Source organism: the organism of the source record quoted next, unplaced genomic scaffold (genome assembly GCF_019419815.1).
Source record: "Pyrus x bretschneideri cultivar Hongxiangsu unplaced genomic scaffold, Pyrus_bretschneideri_v1 Contig72, whole genome shotgun sequence".
Taxonomy (NCBI): domain Eukaryota; kingdom Viridiplantae; phylum Streptophyta; class Magnoliopsida; order Rosales; family Rosaceae; genus Pyrus; species Pyrus x bretschneideri.
Window position 1 is genome coordinate 1,939,279 of NW_025999812.1, and position 15,723 is coordinate 1,955,001.

Genomic DNA, 15,723 nt, shown 5'->3' on the forward strand with positions numbered 1-15,723 from the left:
TGCATTCCTCAATCATTCTCTTCCCTCTATAAAAGAGGAATTCATCTTCAGAAGAAGGACATGGGTTTTTAAACTCAATAGCTCAATTCAATATCATCTCTCTGCTTATCCACAAAGGACAGAGATTATTTTCCAAACACTTGTAATATCTATATTATTCAGGATGCCTGCGAGCTCCACCTTGTTTACTTGTTTCATCTGCCATTAGGCAACATCTGTTTGTAATCTGCATTGCAGTAAGTTTTCAATAAAACTTATTTTCAAAATATATTCATATCATTACATTTAATTCATTTTTTTCATGGAATTATCTTCTATGATTAATTTAATCCTTTCTTTTCATGTTATTATCAGTCATCCTTGGATGTTTCTTTTTAATCAACCTGAGTTCTTTTTAATTCAATACATTGATATGCTACTCTGTATTTATATGTTTTACTTCCGCACTCTGAATTCTATGGACGGCTTTGCCGCCTGCTGTTGTTATATATATATATATATATATATATATATTGTATATGTTTCATATATTTGTCAATATATATATTTGTTTCATGCATTACGCATTTTTTGCTATGCGGAATTTGTGAGTCTAAGAATCAAAAGAAAATAGAAGCATGATTTTTTTTGGGTTTTGAAAACCATAAAAAAGGGCTAAAAAAAAAAAAACAAAAATTGAAGTGGGGGTGGGAAATAGTCGCATTGACCTCTATGTGCGTCATTGTGACGTCAATGTGAGGCAGCACCTTTTATAGGATTTGTTGCATGCTTGGACCAGGCCCCTGGCCTGCGTTTGACTTGCTGGGCTTATTGCCCTTCCATACCCACAGAGCCAGCACCTTTTTTATTCGTTGGGCTCCCTCACGATCCAGCTCGCACTAGACCAAGCCAGCCAGGCTTGTCCCGTGAACTCGGCCCAACCAACTCGCCTACAAACTTTTGTTTACTAGGCTTGTATGGCGCCGAACTGAAGCCAGCGAAGCTGGGCTTCCTTCGCACCGTGGTCCAAAGCAGCAGCTTAACGCTGTCGAGCTCTAACCCCTTCCCTTGGCCCGCTAAACCTGTAGCCACTATAGACTACACAGCATTCCATTCGAAGACTTATGCCCGAAGCATTATCAATGGAAATACCTCCCGAACAAGGATTTCATGGCTCTTTGGCTCGCTCCTACGGACCGTGTGATCATGCGACATATTGCCCGAAGCACACCATGATTACGTCCATGAATGAGTACAATTCTGAAGTTCATAAATCCGATCAAATTTTGACTAGAGAATATTTTTCTTGTCCTTCCATATTTTTAACTCACCCCTGAAGCAGCAGTGTAGAAAGCGGAAGTTTACCTCATAAGCGGAAGTTTACCCCATTCTCGGATCTGATTACTATCACAAACGTGAGAGAAAGGTATGGACCTAGTTCGACTGGAGTCTACCGAATAGCTCGACCCAGTTCGGTCAAAGCCTACCGAATGGTGATGCACTGCTTCAGCAGGGATACACCAAATGGCATATTCTCTCGCAATCCAATTTCGAGTTTGTTTTTACAACATATGGTAGAATCAGGGCCTGCCAAGGAATGACATTATGCCTGAAGCATGATCATTGGTACCTAAGACCTAAAACTTTAAGAATAAGGGATAGTATTCCTAAACTTCAACCCTGCAAAATCTACTTCTGTCTTGATGGAATAGATCATTGGTTATGCACATGTTCGTGCCTCTACCAATGTTGTTAAGGAGTACCATTCTAGTAGTCAATATAGGAGACTAATTTTGCTCCACCAAACATCGTTGGAAAAGCAGAATTTGACATGGATGGCCTTGTTGGCCGAATCCCCTTGTAAACCATTTACTTTGTGAACATTTTTCCATGTTCTTGGACTCAAGTTTGGGTATGTTTTACTTATGGATAATCTTATTGATATTGTCCTCGAATATGAGTTAATTGAATCATGTTTCTTAATACATGTGACCGATTTAATTAAACACGTGATTAGGTTGGAATGTGGGAAAGTTAGTTGTCTGGATGAATGCGTACTACGCACACTAACTTTACACCTAAATCACATCTCTAACAACGACTTTAGGTATATCCAACCTGATTAAGAGCATTTGGCACGCTCCTCGTTGTATGGTACTGAATTACCATTTAAGGGACCTTAAATTCTCCCTAACATTGAGTTTTTAAGGATATTTGAGATGACAATGATCATAAATGAAACCACCAAAGAAAATAGAGTAAAATATCATTGCACCACCTCCAAAAATGAGCCTGAAGCTTTGATTTGGGGTCAATGGGTTGTCTCCTAACTGGGAATACACCACATGTGGCCGGCTTGGAGCCTGGTGATTGAGCAGTTTACTTGCTTTGGCACAACCTTTTGGGACAATGCATCTCCTTATCTGAAGTAAGGATATTGTGTCTACAAGCACATTTTGCCAAGCATGCTCATTAAGGAAACTGATTTTCTATATCATTCCTCGCAAAGATACCACACGACTCTCTTTTCACAGTGGATTCAAGGGAATATATGTGGATTAATCCAACCAAAATGCAGACCATATAAATACTTATGGTTTTGGTTGATGAATCAACAAACTGGTCATATGTTTGTCCACATACATTGCTACTAAACCTCATGGTCGAATAAAGGCTCACCACCCTACTTATCCCTTAAGGTCCGAAAGACTGGATAATGCCAGAGAGTTTGTACCGACGGTTTTCAATAAAGTATTGCATGTGTTTTGGGTTTATAATTTGAACATCAAATTCCCATGTTCACCCCAAATAGCCTCGCCTAGCGATCATAAAGCTCAATTTAAATGATCGTCCGAATTTTGGTAAACGTATCAAGTTTTCGATTTTTGCCTATGGCTATGCAATTTTGTACGCAACTATGTTGGTCCGCCTTGAGGCCCATTGCCACCCAACCTATATGAGTTACAGTTGGTTACTGGGTAGGAACCTGACGATTTTCGTATTTACGCATTTGGGTGTGCATTCTATGTGCCAAGTTGTGCCGCCGCAATGTACCACCATAGGTCCTCAAAGAAGGATTTGTATTTTTTATCAATCATAATTCTCCTTCACACTAGCTCTCTTAGAGCCCTTGCACACAATCTCTTTACCGCTCATTTGCAGGTTGTCACTTTAATGAGACAGTTTTCCCGCTGTTAGTGGGAGATAAGAACATCAACATTTCTGGAGAATGGCGCGAATTTGCGTAGACGTTACCCACTATGTCTCATCTTGATCCCCATACCGCACAAGTGTAATAAGCAAGTGCGATGAATTCTAGCTTTCAGAATGTTGCCCCAGACGCATTCCTCTAATCTAGTTAAGGTGACGAGATCATATACCAGCTGCAAACATGCCTGTAAGGATAGACGTACTTAACGGACGTTGAGTCAACATCCCTGGAGGGTGTGTTGGATAATTTGGACCCTCCTGTTGGATGGTCCGGTACACCGGCGGATAACCAATCAATCTATCTTGGCCTGGAGCACGACAGATAATTCGGTTCGTAGGATTCACTTCCCTGGAAGAGGAAGACATGGCACAACAATGAATCTAAACTCGATCGCTGTCTCAATCATTTCCATCTCATGAGATTAATCCGGATTTCTCCCAAAACTTAAAGTTCTTGGCCCAGTATACTAGTTTGAATGAGCTAAATGGAATTGAAATGAGATTATCATCGATGATGTTTTCACTTATATGGTAGCTACCGACATAAATGAAAAGCGACGATATCGAACCATGTTCTGTTGATTAAGTGACAACGTAGAATTGATTGGACAACTAAAGTTACAATCCAGGTCAAATTCCTTACCAAAGTGTGTATTGGACCTACCGTTCCTACACAGCCCAAGGTAACCCTGTTGTGTTAGAAGTGGGAAAGGAAGCGTTATGAGATGAATGAAATAGTGCGATATGATGCACGCCTTATGGCGCAAGGTTTATCTCAAAACGTCATGTGATTAATAGCAGCATTATGAAATATAGGTTAGTGTTTTCTCCATAGAGGTATAAATATGAAGATTTACATGTAAGTTCTCGAAGAATTACATGGACTGGTTTAAATAGGTCCAAAACCACGGAACGCCCTCTTAAACTTGTTTTGAGGAGTTCACTTATGGTTGAAAAATCTGACGGATGTGGTATACCTATCTAAGTGATTATTTGATCAGTCAGGGATATGAATTATGCCCTTACGTGTTAAACTATGAAGTCTTATTCCAAATTGCTAGAGTTACAGTTTATGTCGTTAACACGAATCTCACTAAGACTCCAGAAGAGCTTAAGAAAACTACCTCACACCTGAAGATGGAATTTGAGATGAAGGATCTTGGGAAACTTGTTTATGCCTTAACCTGAAGTTGAAGCATTGTTCTGACTGGTATTTTGGTCTATTAGTCGAACTGCACTCCGAATGTGTCACCTTTGAGTATACCTTTGATCGTCCATACGTTATATGCAAATGAGACTCTTGAAGAGGTTATGGAATCCGAAATTCATATCTAAGTTCAACTTTGCACTTCGTTGTAATTAGCTCATTATATTTAGACAGGGCATCTTCTTTGCTGTTGATCTCAGTAAAGATGCAGCACCGCACCTACACGCAACCACTGAATTAGTATTAAAGACGTACCCTAAAGGTACTATAAGGGCAAATCCCAACGCATCTCGAGCGGATCCAACCCCCTAATCCTCGAAATGATGTTTGCCTTGTTGTTATGCTGATGCAAGTTACTTATCAAACCCGCACAAGGCAAAATCCCCAAATGGTTATATCAAACCTGCACAAGGCAAAATCCCAAATGGTTATGTCTTTACCTTGAGGGATATCGCAATATCTTGGAGGTCCACGATATGACCTTAGTTGTGAAATCTTTGAATCGTTCCAAGACTTACCTCACTTCACTACGCCACAAATGAGACATGGTTAGGAGTTCTTGTTGAGCATATTTGAAGTACTTACTGTGTTTTCATCCATCGTTGAGTCCCGACAACTATCCATAAAGACTATGTCGCATGTATCCACCCGACCAAGACATGATACATCAATGAAGTCAACGCCAAGACATATTGCACCTACATTTACATCAACAAAGCATCAAGGATTGAAGTCATGCAAGCCGATCCCAAACAACATTGCCGACCTCTACATGACGTCATTGCCGAAGTCAACCTTCCAGAAGCTTGTCCGAGGAATTGATATGCTTAACTATTCATATGCAATGCTTGTAGTTCTCATTTGGAAGTTATGTCAAACTCAGGGGGAGTATCCAGAAGTATACTCACTTGATCTTAATGTACTCTTTTTCCCTATGATTAGGAGTATTTTTCCCACTGGGTTTTTGCTACCTAACTAGGTTTTAACGAGGCACCCATCCTGGGATGATCATACCCTTGAGAGCTCTTCTACTTACGTCCAAAAGACATATAATTTTGACTTAATGCAACTTCTCACTTTTCTCCTTAGACTATGGGTTTTTCCCCACCATGGGTTTTACCATAGCGAGGTTTTGTGAGTTTTACTTTTTATGCATTCTTCCGTTGATTTGAGAGTCGCACTCGCTCATTATGTCGACGACTTCATCAAATGTACTTGTTTCATCACTGAAGACCTAATGCGCCATTTACTTGAGTATTTACACACTCAAGGGGAGTGTTGCAGTCATATTAGATTAGGAATGTGATTGTGTAAATCTTAGTATATCTTGGAATATCTCTTATATTCCTATTAGAAGTAAATTACCTATTAAATGTTGTATTCCTAAAGGGAAATGTTTTACCTATCCTACTACTATAAATAAAGGCACAATGAGATAGAATAATAGACACCCTCAAGTACACATCTCTCTCTTTCTCTCTATCTATGCCGCACCCCTCTCTCTGGCCTCCATAATTGTTCAGTAAATTATGCCTACAATACATTTTAATTTTTTAACTTTTTAAGATAAATGAGATTATAACGTGGATGAGAAAATAAGATAATTTGATGGGTCAAGTTTTTTTTTTTTTATTGTTCATACAATAAAAACTGAAAGGAGTTTGACAGTGGCCCCGTCAAGCCCCAAAAGTAATCCGAAGCTAAGCGCTAGTTAGAAAAGCATTTTTCCAGTCTACCCGTCTCCTTGTATGAAGTCGGCTCCAGAGTTCCTCCATTGCTTCCAATTCCTCTTCTTTTAAGGTTCAATCTCTCTCTCTCTCTCTCTCTCTCTCTCTTCAATTGGGTTAATTAGTTCATTTTGTCTCCACTATTTCCCCAAAATTCTTGTATTTTGCATATTATCAAGCCCTTAAATTGTTCTCGTTCTTACTTGTTCCTGTTATGTTGGCTCACATAAGCATCCTGCTAATAAGTTCTTGATATTTCTGCAATGTTATTACATAATTGTACCGAACGTACTGTTTGGAAGACAATGTACACTATTGGTTCTGCAGATTTTCATGGTGGTTTGTGTTTCCATTGTCGAAATATAGTCTTTTAAGTCAAGGGATTCTATACTTATGGTGATTTACGACGAATTCGAGCCAAATGGGAGTGAAATTTAGTGAAGCCTCTTTCTTATTCAGTATCAACAGTATCAAATTTTGCTTCTTTTAGGCTACATAAGTTGTTATTGTTAAGTTACAAAATCGACATTACCTGGTAGAGATGTTACCATAAAATAAAAATGTGAAATAGGGAAAAAAATCACTAAAATTCAGAATTTAACCAAAGTGAAAGATGTAATCTTGCCAAGATTCTAATTGTTAATGCCAACCTTCTTTGGATTTGGAACTCTGCTAGACATATGTGGCCCAAAAATTTCTTGTTGTGCCACACTGAATTTGGAACATTCAAGCAAGAATCAACTTGATCAGGAAGTCCGGATTCATACCATTTCCGGCACTTACATATATGTATAGAGTTTTAATTCTTTGTACTCTATGCAGACTTGTACTATCTCACTTTGCACCGCAGGTATTGTAATATCTCCCGTTTTGGTGGTGTATATTATACTCTAGCATTGTGTATACACTATTGACAATGCAATTATATTTTTTATTCTCCCAATTTAATTTTTAACACTATTTCTTTAAAGGACATTTTTACTTGTTTTCATTGAGGTTTGAACTGTACACATGCATTGTGCAGGGGAGTGTGGATTGATTCGTACAAGTAAACACCCAATCAAGGATAACCAAAGGAAATGTAAATTCTTTCTCCTTCACTCTTTGTAACTCACAAAATTAACCTGGATAGTTTTCCCACATCTATATGGATTTTTATTTGTTTCCATTTATGTTATTTCCTGGATTACCTGCAATTTCTATGGAGCGGTATTTAGTATCACACGATCATACAGTAACAGTAGTAGTAGACATATTCACCGTTTAATTTTTCCAAACCTGGAATGTGGTCTTCCAGCACAAGTGCTTTTTCGGAAAAGGAATATACCATAGATTAATATTATTGTTTTGTGTTTTAGAGAACGTTTATCCTTTAGTTCAGAAGTTAAATTAAACTATATCCCTCCCTAGTGTTGATCAACCGGATTTTGATGTTACTGCACCCTTAAAATGTCAACTTGCTTGGAAAGCACAAATTGCAAGATTCGTTTTTTTGTTTCTTAATATGTAAATTTTTAGGATTCGTTTTTTTATTCTTAAGATGTAAATTTTTAGTTGCATAATTGCATTAACAGAGATTTTCGTTCAATTCGTTGAGACAATACTTTTGTTTTTCATTAATCATTTTGTCCTTCATTTGGGTAGTCCTTACCAAGTTTGGTGATTAATGGTTAGATTATCTTCTATTACTTATCTTGGTTTAAAATTCTATTTCAGAGCTATCACTTATTTGGGGTACATAGTTGGCCAATCTTTCATAAATTTTTTAACATGCTATTTAGAATTTTGTTTTTGTTTTGTTTTCAGTTTATTCTTTATGCTTGTGTTCTTTCTCTTTTGTCAGTTTATCTACATCTATTTTTTGGTTTATTAAGAATGTTTTATTTCTTAAAATTGAATTAGTTATTGAGGTATTGCTCTTGCATGAATTTGTATTTCTAAAATTCTCCTTGCTTGTTAGCTTGCTTTAACATTTTAGGTATTGTATTTAATTTGTATTGATTGGGTATGGTTGTGGTATTTGGTTCAGCACTGTTATTTCCGTTCTCATGTTTTTTTTTTTCGATTTTGTTGTTCCACAACAGTTTTACAGGTACTGTTATGTTGTGGTCAATAGATTGTATAATGTTGCATCCTAGTGCCAAGAAAATATGGAAAACTCTTGGTTACAGGTTGTTACAGTAGACTGTTTCAAAAGTATTATTGCATTAAGTTTAAGATGGTTGCATTCAATTACATTGTGTCCTTTTTTTTTTTTTGACAAATGATATGATAATTACACTAAATTCATCTAAACTACGGGGGGTGGGATTCGAATTTGGGTGTCGATGGTGGAGCATACTGCCCTAGCCAACTTGGTTAAACCCATGTCTGCCAATTACATTGTGTTTGGTTTGTCTTTTGATAGGACTCATAGGAGTACTTGTTAACGTAGTGGTTTAATGTTTGATTTTGTTGAGAAGCTTGATATTTACTATGGAACGGTTACTTTTAGTTATATGGTAGTTGTAGTTACTGGTTTTTCTTTTTTTTTTTTTTTTTTTGGTTATACTTACTGTTTATCTCTGGCTTTCCTTTTTGCATGTAGAGGAATGGAGAGTGCTAGAATAGCAAGGTGTAGTTATCGTGCAGTTACTGTTGTCATTGCTTTGTTGGAACACAGTAAATATGCAGATATCTGTAAAGAGATATGTTTAAGGTTTAAACAACTGACAGTAGGGAGTTTTGAGCTGACATATTCTCTTCCTGAGCATCCTAATTGCTTGCTGCAATCAGATATGGATGTGCATTTGATGCTTATGTGTTTATCTATGTTGAAGAGTAGTTTTGTTGACATTTCGGTCAAGGATCTTGTAAGTTCAAATAATGAGGATGGCAATATTGCAGCGCCTAATCCTCCACCTCAGTGTCGGGCTGTTTGTAATTATGCAGCGTCTGATCAGACACCTCATAGTCATAGTCATGCAGTTTCTAATCATGCAGCTTCTGATCATGATGCAACTAATCATGCAACACCTGATCATCTAGCTTCTGATCAGGCAGCGTCTAATCATGCAACGCCTGGAGCACCTAATCATGCGACACCTGGAGCTCCGAATCGTACATTGTCTGATGATGCAACATCTAATCGGGCAGCTTCTAATAATGCAACATCTAGTGATGCAACTTCTAATCATGCAGCTTCTCACCATGCAGTGTTTATTGATGTAATATCTAACCATGATGCGTCCAATCATGAAGTATCCAATCATGTAGCGTTTGATGATGTGATATCTAATCATGCATCGTGTGATGATGTAATATCTAATCATTTAGCATCTTCATCATGCATGTTAGATAGCATCTCCAGATTTCAGGAAAGTGATACACACTTGTCTCAGGGTTGGAAGGAATACATTGATCATGTAGGCCAGAAGTTTGAAGGGGGTGCAAATGAATTTCGTACGAAGTTGTGTATGTATGCCTTTGCGATGGGATTTCGTTTTGCTTATGTAAAGAATGATAAGGACCGTGTTATTGCTGAATGTTTTAAGAAGATTTCAGATGGCTGTAATTGGCGTGTATATGCTTCAGGTTGTCGGTTGAATGGTTTTTTCTACATAAAGACTCTAAATAATGTTCACACTTGCACGGGTGTTAACCGTGAGGAGAAAAGTAAGATGATGAATGCAAAGATCGTATCTTCTATTTTGGTGGATCAAATCCGGGGGAAACCGTCTATTAAGCCAGTAGATATTGTCAAGGATTTTAAGCAGAATTATGGTCTTGATATCCCTTACCATACTGCATGGTACGCAAAAGAAATGGCTAAGAGTGAAGTTCATGGTGATGAATCCTCATCGTATAGTCGATTGGTTGGTTATAATAATGTTTTAATGTCAAGTAATCCCGGGTCGCATTGTGTCTTGGATTGTGATCCCGAGACTTCTCGCTTTCGGAGATTGTTTATTTGTTATGGTGCTTGCATTGAAGGTTTTCAGTGGTGCAGACCGTTGTTGTTCATAGATGTGACTGTTCTAGAAAGTAAGCATGAAGGCCAACTAATTGGTGCCACCGGGAAGAATGGAAATCAAGGTATAAGTTTAAGTGATTGTTGACATGTATCTGTGAGATGAAGAAAGGCACTTTCATGGAGCTATTAGTAAAACTGGTTGACAATTACATCTCTATGTTGTATTTATTGGTGATTGACATTATGTTAAATGTATTTGTCAACAGCTATCTTTAAAAATATTGGAATACTCATCATCAATTCTGTTTTTATGTTATTCGTTTGCAGGATCGTTCCCCTTTGCGTTTGCTATTGTGGACTCAGAAAATGAGGAAAATTGGAGCTGGTTCTTTGAAAATTTAGCTAAAGTTTTGACCCCGCAAGGTAGGACAATTACATTTGTATCTGATCAGAACAAAGGTCTCGTTGAAGCTGTTTCAAACATATTTCCAACATCCCATCATGCATTTTGCTTGCAAAATTTGAAACAGAACCTTTTATCTAAATTTCCATCTACTTATGGTAAATTTTTGCGGGATCGAATTGTTGATCTTTTTTCAAAATGCGCTCGTGCTCCCACTAAAGCTGCTTTTGAGGTTAATTTGAGAAATTTGAAACATGAGGGTGGTGCTCCTGTTATGACCTTTCTCGAGGATCTTCCTAAGGAGAAGTGGTCATATGCCTACTTTAAGGGTTATCAATATGGTGAAACATGCAACAATGTTTCAGAAACATTTAATTCTTGGATTTTGGAGCTATGTGGCTTGCCCATCTTTCATATGGTTGATGGCATCAGGATTAAACTCATGAGAATGATGGCTGAGTTGAGTCGTGAAGCAGAGCAATGGTCTTCTGTTCTATGCCCTGAGATGGAGAAAACCTTGAACGAAATATTGATGCTTGGTAGGAATTGGAATGTCAGTCGTTCTACTGCTTCTGTGTATGAGGTGCATGCTGATTATTCTGTTATGGTTGATCTGCATAATCGTCTGTGCACCTGCCATGAGTGGCAAATTAAAGGCTTTCCATGTGTTCATGCACTTGTTGCTGTACAAAAACATTCTGGTAGCATTTATGAATATATTGATGACCTCTTCACGTCAAGCTACTTTCGAAGTTCATACGGGTTTCGTATCTCTCCTGTACCTGACACTAAGAACGCGATGGATGATGGTTCAGAAGATGTTATCATGCCTCCACCTACTAAGAAGAGACGAGGTAGACCAAGGACTAAAATGCCAAAATCTCTTGGTGAAGTTTAAAAGGTTAGTAAATGTGGGTTCTGCTGGAGTACATAAGAAGTTTGTCACAAATATAGTGGTTTATATTTTCATGTTTTTATTGAGGAAACTGTCGTGCTATATTACTTTACTAGCTGTCAATCAAATACAAGATATTGTGCAACACAATTAAAAGGTAGCACAAAAATGAAGAGCCACAAAGATCAGAGAACTTTACGTGATATACTCTTGTATCATACATAAACAATATAACAAACTATACTCTGCATACTTGTCTTACGACTTGATCTTTTTCTTTGTGGAACCAAAACAGGGGTAAATTAATTGTTTTGGCTGCTGAATGAAGATAATAGCTTTTGGAGAACACAGGATGAACTGAGTTTACCGAATCAGTGTAAATTTTAAGAATAACTAAAGGATTTTTTCAGTAAAGTAATCAATTTAGAAACAGAAAAGTAAGGACTCTTCGAGCTCTCTCTTCTTGCAACCCTCAACAATATCCTTCAGTGATAATATTTTCCAACAAACCAGGTAGATGTGCTATACTAGTCTCCTTCTTTACTTCTTAGATCTATATAGTTAGATTCATTCTGGATCTGACATCTTGTTTATTTATTTAGGTGTGTTGATTGATTAAATCAGGTCTCTCTGGCTCTCTCCTAGTCTGGTTTTATTTCTTTTTTTTTTTTAAATATTTTGTGAATAATAACTCGAAATATAGGTTGAATGTATCGTATTTGTTAATTCTTTAGGATTCAATTTCTCACTGATCTTTGTTTCATTTCTGGTGATAGGAGCCATATATATATTTGTACCCCTTGTTTTGTTTGCTGAGAAAATGAAGGAGAATAAGAACAAAACTATGGCCTTAGGATACTTATTCGTTTTGTTTCCTGTGTGAATGGACCTTTTTAGTTCATCCACGCCCTAAAGTTTGTCCTTGTCAGTCAAATGGAGTATGTATTTTTTCAAGTTTCTGAGATAAGAAATATGGATATTAAATTCGAGCTTCTCACTTCACCCGTTGGATCATGGATCTGTTTAGTCGTACACCTGATGCTATGCTTGTATGTCGGGTTAGTGTTCGTTAAGGGGAATTGGATGATAAGTCACGTTTGTTGAGGGTATCAAATGAAATACTTGTGGCATAATTCTTCATATATGTACATTGTTCGATTGATCTGTTAATCACATTCCTTGCTTTCTTCCTGCCAGGTGGGATAAATATTCAAATAATGTGCTGGGACTTGAATAAACTCGAAGCTTATAAGTTTTCGTCTTGTTGGATGGATGATATGTAAATTGTATTTTTCGTTATTCTTATAATCAATTAGAACGCATTGGGGGTCGATTTGGTTTTATGGCCGGTGCAGTACATCCAAGGTAAGATTGAATTCATTCTGTTCGTATTGCTGTAGGTTCCCAGATCCTTCGGAATCTCGTAAACTAGTATTTCAGAACTTGACTTGAGATGGATAGTGTTCATGTTATATTAGCTTTCAACAATCTGGATTTTACCAATTTCGTTGTTGGGGTCATGAACCAGAATGGAGTTTTTCTTTTCCTTATGATTTTCTGTGACTTGTTTATAGCTTCATTGGAAGCTCTCAGAATCTTATTTTAGCAGAATCTCCCACATTTCTTTTGTTTCGGTACTGTCATAAACACATAGAAGCCTTTGTGTGAATGTCAGCAAGTTGATTTTGACTGGGAACATGCTGAACTTGTAGAAGATGAGCATGAACCAATTCACAAATGTAGTGGTAATCAATTTCCACATGTTTAGTACGATCATGGAAAACTGGATTTGATGCCGGCGAAATCACAGACACATTGTCACCCCACATAGTAGGAACTTTGGATAAAGGAAATCCAATGTCTCTGAAGATTTAACGAATCCAGGTGATTTCAGCTGCATTATGAGCTAATAATCGATATTCTACCTCAGTGGAGGATCGAGTAACTGTAGTTTGTTTTTATTACATGACAATATATTGTTGGATCAAGACGTCGTGTAACGGTAAACACTAGTTGAGGATTGGAAGAGCAGGAGAGTAGCAATTCCGCTGTTGCGGATTCTAATCAATTGACGTGTCTGCCAGAACAGTTCTTAGTGTTGTCCAACACTCGTACACGTGTCATGTACACATTTCCACATATCTGTGCCATATTTGGAAGGTTATAACTGAACCAAAATAAAAAGCAATGAGTTCATCTATTTACATGAACTCATTCTAGATGAAGTCATTGCCTTTTTAGATAATCTTTGATCATACTTTAGCCGGAGAGCTTTGTGCTCGAAACATCTGAATTCCACAATGAGGATGCTAGCAACCATTTTACTTGGATCTTATCGTTTTATTTTTTGGTTCTCATTTTTACTTTGTAGTGTTATTTGATGATTGGAATCGTTTACTTTCTAAATTATCCTTTATCAAATATGTTAATCACTAAATCAAAAATCAGTTAACCATTCAATTAACTTGGTTAGAAAACATGATTCGTTTATTTATTCTATAACCGTTTGAAGACTAAATGATTTTAGATTTAATTAATTTTTTGCAAAAACGATATTTTAAGGGTGACGTAGAAGACAAACGGTTCAAATTATCACATGACATTGCAAGATAAGGAAGAGACCCCCCCCCAATAATATCATCATGTTCCTTTTCTATATATATAGAAATCGATTTAATGATGCTGACTTTCGTGCTTTGGTGGGTCTCCGAGATCCTTTCAATGACCTATGTTGTGTGAAAAAAAAAAAGGGAGAAGGTCCAGATAAAAAAGTTGATAGCTGTCACATCCAAGCTCGGGCCCTCATCACATCCCAGGCTCAGCTCCACCGCAACACGATATTGCTCTCTTTGGGCCCCTACCACACCCTCACGGTTTTATTTCTGGGAACTCACACGAGAACTTCCCAACACGATATTGCTCTCTTTGGGCCCCTACCACACCCTCACGGTTTTATTTCTGGGAACTCACACGAGAACTTCCCAGTGGATAGCTCCACCGCAACACGATATTGCTCTCCTTGGGCCCCTACCACACCCTCACGGTTTTATTTCTAGGAACTCACACGAGAACTTCCCAGTGGATTACCCATCCGGGGATTGCTCTCGAGAGAACTCGCTTAATTATTGAGTTCATACGAAACCCAAGCCGGTGAGCTCCCAAAAGGCCTTGTACTAGGTAGAGATGAGCATATACATATAAGGCTTACAGGATCCACTCCCCTGAACGATGTGGGATGTTACAAAAGCATTCCGCATTCAGTAAACTGTAAATTCAATTTCTAATTCATCCAAGTTAATTTACAATATATACCAGACGTAATGGTTAGGACACACGAAAAATGTTGTTGCATTTTATAGGTTACTAAATAAGTATAGTTTATAACAGCATCAAGTGGAATTTATTTCTTGTGTTGCCATTCACATCCCCCTCATAAAATAATAGTGACTAAATTAAGTATAATATTATAACAATCCTACTCAGTTGTTGTCATCTTATGTTTGTCGATATAAGAATATGCGTGATCATTGCCTGACTGCTAAGCTTTTGTGGCTTATGAATTACCTAATACGTCAATACCCACAATCGCCAATGCATCAAATTACTGCTGAATATTTGAGATATATACATTGATGCATTCTATATCATCTTGATCTTCTATATTTTAATTCATCATAAATAAATTATCATTACGAAAAAATAAACTAAATCTAAAATTATTAAGACATTCATACGAAATGAAGAAATTAAATGTATGATGTTATGCAAATAACACTAAAATGACTACCATTAATTAAATGGTTATATGTTTTGTAATTTGAGTGATTTTTGTAGACACGACGTTTGAGAGAATACTTAAAAGATAAATGATTGAATTATCAAAATACATTACAAAGTGGACCATATAATATGAAAAAATATGTATCCATCACTATGTAAGTAAAAATTTAACAAGACGAATATTTAATTTAAAGATCATATTTCTCCTTCTTTTTGTAACGGAAATTGCTTTGCTCCTTCGATGTAAAAAAAGAATTCTTGCGCAATAATCTTGGATGTGATGGATTGAAAAACGTAGAGAGAGAAAAATAAACAAAGAAACAAGAAAATGACGTGCGATGACAGATAACCTACTAGTGTCGTGTACTAGTAGTACATAAGAAAGTTGCAATCAAATGTATACAATGATTTGGTCATCACAATTATCTTGAATTTTCTAATGAAATTCTATTTTGTTTTTCGAAAGGGACATATTGCTTTTCTTTTTGTTTTGGGTAACCAAAAAAGGGACATTTTCCATTAAATTAAAGGAAAAAGAAATTTTATCTTTTGGTGTCGATTTCGATAGAT

General features: G+C 37.0%; 1 protein-coding gene across 3 annotated transcripts; it reads left to right on the forward strand.

Moving 5' to 3' along the window:
* The first annotated feature begins 6,047 nt into the window (after positions 1 to 6,047).
* LOC103932163 lies at positions 6,048 to 12,984 on the forward strand. Of its 3 annotated transcripts, none has more exons than XR_664928.3 (6): positions 6,048 to 6,196; positions 7,148 to 7,204; positions 8,711 to 10,197; positions 10,403 to 11,379; positions 11,669 to 11,886; positions 12,571 to 12,984. XR_664928.3 is itself a non-coding variant. In XM_009341713.3 (5 exons), exons 3-4 carry the CDS (start codon positions 8,715 to 8,717, stop codon positions 11,374 to 11,376), a joined length of 2,457 nt encoding a protein of 818 aa, XP_009339988.2. In that variant the 5' UTR covers positions 6,048 to 6,196; positions 7,148 to 7,204; positions 8,711 to 8,714; the 3' UTR covers positions 11,377 to 11,379; positions 12,571 to 12,984. The 3 variants fall into 3 exon arrangements, 1 of the variants encoding a protein (XP_009339988.2); XR_007254652.1 differs by lacking the exon at positions 11,669 to 11,886 and having other exon boundaries at positions 12,571 to 12,648; positions 12,774 to 12,984; XM_009341713.3 differs by lacking the exon at positions 11,669 to 11,886.
* Positions 12,985 to 15,723: the final 2,739 nt, after the last annotated feature.

What these genes read in the sequence shown, in the direction of transcription:
- LOC103932163 (XM_009341713.3), top strand. Translation starts at nt 8,715, where the DNA reads ATGGAGAGTGCTAGAATAGCAAGGTGTAGTTATCGTGCAGTTACTGTT. An exon ending in CGGGAAGAATGGAAATCAAG is followed by an intron (nt 10,198 to 10,402) that starts GTATAAGTTTAA and finishes ATTCGTTTGCAG; the next exon opens with GATCGTTCCCCTTTGCGTTT.